At 35.6% G+C, this 12,512-nt stretch overlaps 1 protein-coding gene across 1 annotated transcript; it reads left to right on the top strand.

Annotated features, from left to right (window-relative positions):
- The first annotated feature begins 425 nt into the window (after nucleotides 1-425).
- Nucleotides 426-7,483, top strand: LOC149544398 (uncharacterized). Its single transcript, XM_089795967.1, has 5 exons — nucleotides 426-440; nucleotides 647-777; nucleotides 978-1,245; nucleotides 1,387-1,507; nucleotides 7,107-7,483. Exons 1-5 carry the CDS (start codon nucleotides 426-428, stop codon nucleotides 7,481-7,483), a joined length of 912 nt encoding a protein of 303 aa, XP_089652093.1.
- Nucleotides 7,484-12,512: the final 5,029 nt, after the last annotated feature.

Here is a 12,512-nt window from a genome sequence, read left to right on the forward strand (position 1 = left end):
CATGGTTGTAGAATTGGACAATTAGTTTAAATGAGAAAATTAGGCCGAATAATATGCAATCCTCTCTAATATAAAGAAGTAATGTAATCCGATTAATTTGTGTCTATTGAATAAAAGAAATTGGTCTCTGCTTAGCAGAGCTAGGCTTGTGTAAAAAATATCTATTTTATTCTATTTTCTTTGCGTGGTTGCATTCAGTTTCTATAGGTATATCCTCTTACCTTACAGAACTAAGTTTTTATTCTAGATCATTAAAGTAATCTGGGTAAATAAATTTGTATACGAACAACTTCCGCTGATAATCAATGGTTCACCTAGATTTAAAAACAAATCAGGCACAAAGGAGAAATCAGAAGAAAATATATGCTCTACAGATTGCATTGTCAATCATCAATTTATAGAAGATAACAAATTAATTTCGACAGATGTCACATACGAAAGTTAGATGTAACATTAGTGAAGGATAGGTGAAACAGTGCATAAAAAATCAATCTATCTCATCATCAATTACCAAAAAAGTGTGTGTGGACCTTTCGCTGCCCTTTCTTTTCGTATTTATAATATCCAGTTGCAACGTATTGTAGCGACTAAAAATCTCAGACAATGGCGTCGATAAAATTGCTACTGTTTATCATGGTCTGTGCAGCGGTTGCTGCCCAAGCCAGGGCATGTTTTGCCAGCTATTCAGATTCCAATTACAAAAGCTGCTAAGGACAGTCTAAACAGTGTCCGTCGGGCTGTCCTGAGAGATGCCACATCAGTTGCAAGCGCTGCAAGGTGAGATGTTACAGGGACAACTCTAGTAAGGCACATTATATTCGATCATAATACTAATGTATACAACAACAGGATTATACAATATTTTTTCTTGAAAATTTGTTTCCTTTCAAGATTTGTGAGGAGATTGTTTTCTTGAAAAGATGTTTCCTTTCAAAATTTGTATCAGAGTTCCTTTATTATATGGATCTCTGATGTAGTGTTGTGCACTGTGCAGCATCTTATAATTTTTCTGCGGCGTGTGACAAGCCCGGTGCGGTGTTCCACGACCCGCGATTCACAGGCGGTGATGCGAGTGTCTTCTATTTCCACGGAAAAATGGACCGTGACTACTACCTTGTCTCCGACCCAGATCTGCACATCAACGCTCACTTCATGGGCAAGAGCGCAACCCATGAACAAGAGCTTGGCCGGATATCTAGTAGCTTTTCAAAATTTCTGCTCCATTTTGGAGTTATACTTATTGATGTATGTTTTACATTCTAGAATCTTATTTGTAAATAGTTAAATACGTTTAGGGTTGATTAGTATTCTAATGCCAACATTATCTGTTCAATCAATCAACCAATTTATCTCTATTAATATTTTATACTTGTTTCAGAGCAGTAGCACGACTTGACAGGGGTGAAGTCGATCGGCATGCGCTTGGGATCCCATGAGATCTTCGTGGGGGCCAAGAAAGTCGGTCGGTGGGAAGATGGCATGGAGCAGCTGAGTCTCCTTGCAGATGGTTGAAGCGTCCTCCACCCTCTTGTGAAAAATCAAACTATTGCAGTCATTGATTATTAATATCTTATCATAAACGATTATTAAACTGCTGAAAACAAATTCTCAGCTAATATCGAAAAATAACACAACTGCAACTTCACTTATAAAATATGGAAAGAAATGTGCAACACAATGAACACAATATTTTTGGACAATTGTCCCTAGAAAAACTCCTAAGGAAAAACTAGTTCTACAGATGAGGAATTATATTAAACTTTAGCAAATCAGGAGTTACAAAATTCCTTGCCTCTCACTGGCAGAACTCTGACAACCTCCTAATTTCTCCTGTTGATATTCCCCACTGCTATCCCCACACTAACACTGCGCCCTTGCTAACACTGCAAGACTGTTTGCTAACACTGCAAACTGCTTCTCCAAAGCTTCATATCCAAATGACCCAATGACCCCTTTTTATACTACTGTTGGTAAACCAATGACCGAGATTAAATCAAAACCAACGGTTGAGATTAAGACAACTCGACAACCAATAATAGAATTGGTTGCAAAGTGTCCAAAAGGAATCACTAAAATTAGTAAATAATAACTATTTACTAATTTTTGGCAAGTGGACAAACAACTGTCCAAACCACCCATAAATACTAGTGCTATTCATAGATAAGGACGAACAGCTGTCCAAGCTACCCATAAATACTACTGCTATTTTCGGGTCAGAAATAACAGCTGTCCAACTAACAATAATTAACACTCCCTCTTAGCGAGGAAGCTGTTCTGCATGACACCCATCTTATCTCGGAAAAAGATAAATTTGACCTTTCCCAAAGCCTTCGTCAGAATGTCTGCTACCTGCTCATCTGTAGGTATGTACTGTAGCTGAACAACTTTCTTTTGTACACAATCTCTGATGAAGTGATATCTGATATCTATATGTTTAGACTTATCATGAAACACTAGATTCTCAGACAACTTGATGCAACTCTGATTATCACAATGTATCATAGTAGTCTCAACCTTTTGAACAAACAAGGCTACTAACAACTTTTGAAGCCATATAGCTTCACATGTTGCCATGCTAGCTGCTATGTATTCTACCTCTGCTGAACTTAGAGCCACAAACTTCTGCTTCTTGCTAAACCAAGATACAACTCTTGATCCCAAGCTGAAACAACACCCTGAAGTGCTCCTTTTGTCTATTGTACTTCCTGCCCAATCTGCGTCAGTATAGCCTATCAACCTAATACTTTCACCTCGAACATATCTGATCCCATACTCGACTGTACCACACAAGTATTGTAGCACATGCTTAGCCGCTATCCAATGCATTCTCTTTGGTTCAACTATGAATTGACTAAGAGAGTTTATTGCAAATGCTATATCTGGTCTAGTGTTGACCAAATACATAAGTGAACCAATCAACTGTCTATATAAAGTGGGATTTACATCCTTCTCCTTAGTTGTATCTACCTTCCTCCAATTCGTGATCATGGGTGTAGGCATAGCTTTGCAATCCTCCATCCCGAATTTCTTCAAGATTTCAATGCAATATTTTTCTTGACCAAGGAAAATCTTCGCATCTGTCTGCCACACTTCCATGCCTACAAAGTAGTGCATAAGTCCTAAATCCTTCATCTCGAACTCTTCTACAAGGTTCCTCTTACAATCCACTATGAGCCCTAGTGAACTTGTAAGAAATAGGTCGTCCACATAAAGAACAAGAATGAGAATCTCACCCCTAACCATCAAGTAGTAGAGGTTAGCATCTGCTTCACTCTTCACAAAGCCCATTTTCTGCAAGTATGTATCAGTGCGCTCATACCACGCTCTAGGAGCCTACTTGAGTTCGTACAATGCTTTCTTCAATCTGCACACGTGGGTCTCTTTGCTGTGTGCTACAAAGCCTTCTGGTTGTTCATTGTATACCTCCTCCTTCAACTCACCATTGAGGAATGCTGTCTTGACATCCATTTGATGGATTTGCCATCCCATCTGTGTTGCAAGTGAGATTATAGCTCGTATAGAAGTATACCTGCCAACTGGAGCAAATGTCTCCTCATAGTCTATTCTCTCCTTCTGAGAGAACCCCTTTCCCACAAACCTAGCCTTGTATTTCTCGATGCTACCATCTGCACCGTGCTTTATCTTATAGATCCAGCGTGATCCAACTACAACCCTATCTGTTGGTCTAGGTACTACCTCCCACACATCATTATGCATTATTGAAGAATATTCCTCAACCATAGCATCTTGCCATACCTAATGTTTTGTAGCTTCCTGATAGCTAGAAGACTCACTATCTACCAATTGACTAACTAATGCCACATAGTCATTGAACTTGGCTGGTTGTCTTCGCTATCTAGTACTCTTCTTAGGAGCTCCCACAAACTCTTGAGTATCCCTTTGTGTATCTGGAACCACATGGCTCCTGCTGCCAATTGTAGAGGATGAAATGTCAACCTCTAAGTCTTCTAGATACATTTTCTGTTGCACCCGTTGCTCCATACTCTGTGAATCTTCACTAACTGAGTCTACACTCGTACTGGTAACTGTACTTGAGCTTTGCTGCCCTTGACTTGGTCTTGGAGCTTCTGCTAGCTGCTCACTTTGATCATCTGTTGGCAAATCTCTGAATCTCCTGAATGCCTTGTCCTCCATGAACTTGACATCCCGTCTAACAATAATTCTTTTAGTCCCCAGAATGAAAATCCTATATGCCTTTGAGGTCTCACTGTACCCAACAAAGTACCCCCTCTCTGCAGTCTGATCTAACTTTGTATGTGTATCTCCAGGAATATGGCAATATGCCAAACTCCCAAATATCCTGAAGTGACTAACATCTGGCTTCTTCCCTATGAAAGCCTCCTCTGGTGTCATCTTCCCTAGCACCTTGTGTGGAACTCTATTTTGAATGTAGACTGTTGTATTATACGCCTCTGCCCATAAGTAATGGGGCAAGTCCTGGTCATGTAGCATAGCTCTTGCTGCCTCCGATATAGAACGGTTCTTCCTCTCAGCAACTCCATTCTACTGTGGATTGTAAGGAACAACCCATTCTCTCTTGATTCCTTCTCTGGTGCAGAACTCCTGGAAGACATTTCCTTTGTACTCGCCTCCATTGTCTGACCAAAGAACTTTTATCTTCTTTCCTATCGAGTTCTCCACAAGAGCCTTGAACTCTTGGAATCAACTGAAAACCTCATCCTTAGTTTTCAAGAAGTATATCCAAGTCTTTCTAGAGAAATCATTAATAAAATTAACATAGTACTCATATCCTCTAAGAGATTTCGTCGACATTGGTCCACAAACATTTGAATGTACTAGATCAAGAACACCCTTAGATCAGGTGTCACTCCTTGAAAAAGATGCTTTCGCAAACTTCCCCAACACACATCCCTTATATACATCGTCATGCTTTGTGCTCACCTCTGAAAACACCTGTCACGGTCTCACGAAGTAATCTAAGTGCTCCATGATGAATATGGCCCATCCTCCTATGCCATAGCTCTCCAAAATCTCTAGGATTACTGTTGCTCATAAGTGCCTTAGGAGTATCAAACTGCAATCTATAAAGGCAACCACTCCTAACTCCAATAGTTATGGGTGATTTTCAATCCTTGTGCTTAATCAACACATGTGTCCCTCTAAAGAGTACATTATACCCCCTATCCTAAAGAACAAATACAAAAATCAAATTCATACCTAAGCCTGGCACATATAACACATCATGAAGTGGAATTATCTTTCCATTCTCCCTCTAAAACTGAACAGTCCCTTTCCCAACAGGGTTGAACTTGGAAAAGTTTCCCATAGAAATTTGAATGTTGGTGTCCTCCTCCTTGTAACTGGAGAAGTACTCTTTAACTCCTGTCATATGAAATGATGCCCCACTATCTATATACCAAACACACTATGAGGTTGAGCTAACCATACAAGCTATGAGTGCAAACTCATCTTCCATTCTACTTGAGAGTTCTTCTGGACTTGCTGAAGCTGCCACCTACTTCTTACCCTTCTTCCTCTCTGGAAAATCACTGACATAGTGGCCAAACTTGTGACATCCAAACCACTTGACCCTAGAAAAGTCCTTCTTCTTCTTTTCACTTTGTGTATTTGATCCTTTGCTAGATCCTTTCTTTGTTTTTCCTTTACCCACTAGGGCAACATTATCTTGTTCCACCTCATTTTTTTGACTCTTGTTGGCTCCATTGACAAGACTTAAGTCTAAACTCCTCCTGAGTGAAATCAGTCCATAGTCGATCCCAACTCGGTAAAGTATCTCATCCACTGACAACTTGAACAAAGACACTCCATTGTTTAGTAAACCCATTTAGGGCTATTCTCACTAGCTCATCATCACTAGGGCTATCTCCAACAGCTGCTAACTCATCCTTGACAAGTCTGAGCCTGGTGAGGTAACTTGTGACATCTTCTCCCTGATTCATTCGGGTATTCTTTAGCTTCTCTCTGAGAATCAACTTCTTGTTGGTGGTAGCATTCTGGTACAGATTTAGAATGGCGTCCCACATCTTTTTTGTTGTATCTAGCTCCAAGATATGTGAAACAATATGATCCTTGACACCATCAAGGATAATCCTCCTCACTTTGGCATCGTCCTTCCTTTATGCTGCAAGCTGTGTTGCATCCATTGGTATAGGTACACCACTGGTAGTATAATCCTTGATACCATTCTCTTCCAACAATAAAGAAATTATGGCCTTCCAGACACCAAAATTTGAGGCACCATCCAATCTATCATGATCTTTCAAACCAGCTGAAGCCATCTCAAGGGTTTAAAGCAATAATAAATCTAAAAAGATCAAAATTTCTTTCCTAGGGCAAAACTCTTCTACCCTTAACAATGCTCTGATACCATGTGAAAAATCAAACTATTGCAGTCACTGATTATTAATATCCTATCATAAACAATTATTAAACTGCTGAAAACAAATTCCCAGCTAATATCGAAAAATAACACAACTACAACTTCACTTATAAAATACAGAAAGAAATGTGCAACACAATGAACACAATATTTTTGGACAAATTGCCCCTGAAAAAACTCCTAAGGGAAAACCAGTTCTACAGATGAGGAATTATATTAAACTTCAGCAAATCAAGAGATACAAAATTCCTTGCCTCTCACTGGCAGAACTCCGACAACCTCTTAATTTCTCCCGCTGATATTCCCCACTGCTATCCCCATGCTAACACTGCGCCCTTGCTAACACTGCAAGACTGTTTGCTAACACTGCAAACTGCTTCTCCAAAGCTTCATATCCAAATGCAATGACCCCTTTTTATACTACTCCTGTTAGTAAACCAACGACCGAGATTAAATCAAACCAACGGCTGAGATTAAGACAAATCGACAGCCAATAATAGAATTGGTTGCAAAGTGTCCAAAAGGAATCACTAAAATTAGTAAATAATAACCATTTACTAATTTTTGGCAAGTGGACAAACAGCTGTCCAAACCACCCATAAATACTAGTGCTATTCATAGATAAAGACGAATAGCTGTCCAAGCTACCTATAAATACTACTGCTATTTTCGGATCAGAAATAACAGTTGTCCAACTAACAATAATTAACACCTTCCCACAAAGGCGCACGTTGGGAGGACCGACTGAGCTCGGTCAAGGTCAAGATCACGCATGTCCTCAATGTCAATGCTGTAAAACTGCGAGTGGCTGACTTGCTCAGTCTAACGGCCTGGGTTGTTCCCGTTACGGCGGAGGAGTCTAGTGTTCATGGCTTCGACATCACTGAAGAGGACAGCTTTGCGCAATTGCAGCTGAGTTTTAACTTCTCGAAGCTCAGCCCTCATGTGACCGGGGTTCTGGGGCAGACGTACTCAGCTGGCTTTGAGAACCCCGTTGAGGTGGGCGCTGTTTTGGAAGGGACTGATGACAAGTTTGCAGTGTCTCGTCTCTTTGCTACGGACTGTGATGTTGCCATCTTTGGCAAACAAAGTAATCTTTGATGCCCGTATCATAATGCGCCTACGTAATGTAAGAAAGTGAAAAGGGCATAGATTTCTACAATAAACTTATAATAGTCTTGTGTGCGTACTGCGTAATAAAACCAAGACATTGAACAGGCGAGATTAAAGTTTTTATGTGGATTATAATACGGGGCTGTTAAATCACGAGGGTGAGAACAGTTTCAAAACAGCCTTCAGTCAACAAGGGAGCAAGGGGTAACTTTGGCCACAAAAAGTTTGTTCGTTGATTTCAATCTGCATTATTATTATCTATGCATTGAATCATATGGGTTGTCAAATCATTTGGGTCAGATTAGATTTAAAGGAATCTTTAAAAGAATCTTTACTAGAGAGGGAAAAAGGGATCAGCTCTCCCACCAAAAAAACAATCAACACTATTAATTGATTGTTATTTGCACTTTCATATGGTGGTGTTGAATTATATTATGTAGATAAAGATTTCCAAAATTGAGTGCAAGAGATTATATTCTGAAGATAATGTTGATTGTAAAATATCTTTTGGAAGTTCAAAACTAATGTATGAATTGATTTATGGATGTACAAGCATGAATATTAAAATCATATAGGGTGAGCAATAGAATCAAGAAATTGAATAGATGTTGAAATCAACCTTTATTTAGTGAGGCTAAAAATATCTAAAGTTTGTTCCTTTTTTTTTTAATGTGTATTATGATATAGAGTAGTCAAATCACATTAATTGGATTCTAATTATAGTGACATTAATTCAATGAGGGATAAATTGGTAAAGTTGTTCACAAAAAGTTTGTTCATTGATTATTATCTATAGTATTATATATAGTGTTGTTGAACCATAATGTTTGGATAAGAGTTTAGACATTGCATGTGAGGGATTAAAGTTAAAATATGCTTTGAAAAATATTTTTAATAACTATTGGTCAATATATTGGCTCCTTGGTTAGTCCCTTTTTTAATAATCTTAATATGTTCAATGGGATATGCTTTTAACCAAGAAGTGGAGAAAGACTCTAATGAATACCCATCAATATGAGGTATTCGCAGACAATACACAAGACTTAAATATTTCACAAAAGCATGACAAATTTTACATACTCTTCTCGTCACACAAAGATGAGAGTCATGTGTACACACACATTATGAAAATAGAGATCCATCATCAAGATGAAATAAAAAGAGGCAAAGGCAATAATGTCACAAAGAACATCTTGAAATCAGTAACCCCCTAATAAATTACATTCATGATGCATCTACTCCATTCTTTCTTTTCCTCCCCATTTAAAACATAAAATTAAATTTAAACGACTAAAACAAAAATGGTTCTAGTTTAGGTCGCACTCGCTTGTCAAAGCAAAGGGGGGAATTAGAAGAAAAAAAATGTTGATCCTTTGCATAGGGATTCAAATTAGAATAAATATTCCTTTGGCATCTCCTTGGGTCACTTACAAAGAAACTATCCGAAATAAATAAATTAAAATATAATATACAAGAAATTATTTTACAATTACCAAAATAATATGAAACTCATTTAGAATTACCAAAATAATATGGAACTCAAACCAAAATTAGTTTCTTAAACCCATATGCCTTGGATCCTCTATTCTTTTATCTTTTTTGGCAAGTACCTCTTAAGTCACTTGAATTTCCTTGTACACTTTTAGGGCTATGACTACTTTTGAGATATCATTGAACTAAGGAACATTTGCATTTTCATTTCCTTTTTCGTAGAAAGCTGTTTGTTTCCTTATATCCTTTGCCTTAGCATTAAAATCTTAGTAATGGTTCCTATACCACATTAATGTTGTATCTGTTTTGGTTATCTTCGTCTACTTTTGTTTTTTATACACATATAGATTGATAATATTGTCGATACTTTTCTTTGTTCATAATTTGTCCTCAATTCATCAATAGTAAGCACTTGAGAATCTTGCTTTCTTTGAAGTTCAGAGTCAAAGTCTTTGAAGTATGTTTTTAGAAATGTGATCAATATTTTCTTTATCTTCTTCCAAAATCATTTTCAAATTATTCAAACTTTTGAAAATGCATTCACACTTATAGCCCATATTAAACATCCACTTATGAAGAGGTTATTTGAGCGATTTTATTGAATCCAAGTTTAGTGTAGTTTCGAAATTAATGTCCATTACCCCTTTTTAATATATATATTTTTAATTATTGTTATTTTCTTCTATCATTTTTACTCTAACATCAGATGTCATAGTGTTTTAGGCCACTAAAAATGCATTATTAAAATTTCTTAACATGGTGATAAAAGGTAAATAATATATACCTTTAAATCCTTGATTAATTCCCTAGTCACATTCTTAGGGTAATTTCATTCTTGTAGGCATTATAACAATATCACATTTTAGTCCATAATAAAATGCAATAGGTATCAAATGATCCTTGTATTTGGGAAGATAAGAGAGCCAACAATTTCCTTATATTATTTGAAAGTAATCCAAGCTTAATTCAATTATTGCTTATCCTTTTTAATCTTTTGTAATCTCCTCTATATCTTATTATTAGAAAAAAACCAATTCCTCATATCTTGATCATGTTTTTGGTAAACAATGTCAATTCTTTTTAAAACTTTGTTATTGTAGCTACACAAGGATCTTTTTGAAGTGTTGGTTGGGTTACCTCTGAGAATACATGCCTTGTTTGTTCATCCTCCAAAAAATTTGAAGTGGGATTTAACTCTTTGGTGTTTTTGGTTTGGTGATATTTGTAAGAGTTGACATATCGCACTTCTTTGGGTTTTTTTTTTTTGATTCACTCTTTATTTTATTTTCTAATCTTTCTTGAAATCATGATGGACTTGAGTGACACTTTTTAAAGAGTCATTTAAAAAATATCCCATTATGGGGGATTTGAACTTAGAGTCACATCGATAAAAGGAAATTTAAATATCTCATTATAAATTGAACTTGAGTCTTTTTCAAACTTCATCCCTTTATCACCATTTTCCTAAAGTACTTTAGTTTCCTCTTGTACGACCTTAAAATAGAAGAACTTTAATTTAAGATCTTTTACCCCTCCATAGAGTAGTTTGGTATATTAGGACCTCCTTAAATGAAGGCTCTTTCTTCTTCTAACCTTTCTTAAAACTCTATTGTGACACCAATTTCTATTCTGGGCTTCCTAATTATTTCTCCAATCACATAAAGAATTCTTTTAATGCATTTCCAAGTGTTTTCAATATATATTTCACAACCTTTTCCTAATATTTCAAAATTTCTTGGTTTTAGAGCCAATTTCTAGGCCCTATCACTTCCAAGTTAGGAATCAGGCCATCCCTTACCAAAGGTTATTTTACAAAAAATATTTGGCTATGAATGTTAAATATTTATTTTTGCACCTTCTTGAGTTGATCCTTCTCAAGACTTTTCTCTAAAATCACTATAAATGAAGTATTTCACTATTTATTTTGGCATCCATGATTCTATATACACAGTATACCACATTCACATAAGCTATCCATAGTCATGCTCTTAAGGTGTGTTCAGAGAATTTCAAGAAAGTGCAAGGCATTCCACTTCTTCATTCTAGAATTGAAGATATTGATAATACACCATATATTCATCCTCCTAAATCTAGCTTCATAGTGGATTTTTTCTATCAAAGAGGAGATATGCATTCATACAAGCATTCATCATTGTGCTATTTTGAAAGCATCCACATACATTAGGTTAGTAATGGAATTCACATGTATTCACATAAAAAATGTTCTTGAAGTGATTATTGATACTTGTTCTTACTTTAAATGTGTGTTTGTTATGTCTATAAAGTGTTTCCTTCAATTTTGTGTTACCTATGTTTCTTTAAATTTAAGTATGTTTCTAGGAAATTAGAGTGTGTTATTTTTATTCAAATGCATTTCAAATGAGATTGGGCTTCATTTTTGAAAATAAATTTGAATCCTTTTGATCTTATGCTAGAATGTAAAAGTGGGAACATACATTGCCTAGACCATTTAAACAATAGGAGCTAGATTATGAACCATATTGATGTGAATTTCTTCATTTCTTTTATTTTGATTGTAAAGTTTTATATAATTTCATTAGATGATGCATTTTCTAAGGTGGGGATGGTTTCATAGCCCAATATTTTCTATTCTTAATTTGTTGATAAAATAGAAACATTTAACAAAACACCTAGAAATGAAGAATGCAAAAGAATGGTTATACAAGGATTGAATATTAATTTGAGGAATTGCCTATTTGATGACATGAAGAGAATAATATTTATCCACTCCTTGCATTCCCTTTGGGGGACGTATTTTGATTTATGATTATTGATGAATTAGATAGATTTAATTCATTTTAAAGGATTTAATTAATAAAATAGAAATCTAAGAAATTTTAGCAATATTAGCATAATTTTTATTTTAATTGTAAAATATCAATTGTTTCACATTCTATTGATTTGTGTTGTAGATTGTGAGTACAAAGAATTTCTTTATTTAACCATTAATCATGTCATAAAGGATTTGGTTCATTGAATCAAATGTGAACTAAATTAAAGGCTTGAATGAAAAGAACATTGTTATATGTGTCATAAGTTTGACCTGATTATATAGGTCTTGATTTTAGAAATAACCATTGCAAACATGATTTCTTGTTTCATTCATTTTTAGTTAAAAAATACAATAATTTATATTTGTCATAAAATTGTTAACCCTTTTAGAACTTTTTGTTAGAAACACACTATATAAATGTAGACTAGGATTAAATGTTTGGAAGAAATTAAGAAATTATAAAAGCCTATAGAAGAAGGAAGCATAGGATCAAAAAATAAAATATGACAAAATATAAGTTGAGTTCAATAGAAGTTAATTTCTTAGCTAATTTAGATGTGGATAGAGGAGTTCATTTCATAGGGTTAGGTTACTAATTTTTTATTGGGATGGGAAAAGATGAAAATTTATGTATAAAAGCTTAAAGCCTAGAAATTTATTTTCAATTGTTTCTTAATAATACATTGGCTTGACATTTTAGAGTGTAGGTTTTCTTACCTGGAAGGTTTTGAA

Source organism: Cupressus sempervirens, chromosome 8 (assembly GCF_028749045.1).
Source record: "Cupressus sempervirens isolate cs-2001-9-10 chromosome 8, ASM2874904v1, whole genome shotgun sequence".
NCBI lineage: Eukaryota > Viridiplantae > Streptophyta > Pinopsida > Cupressales > Cupressaceae > Cupressus > Cupressus sempervirens.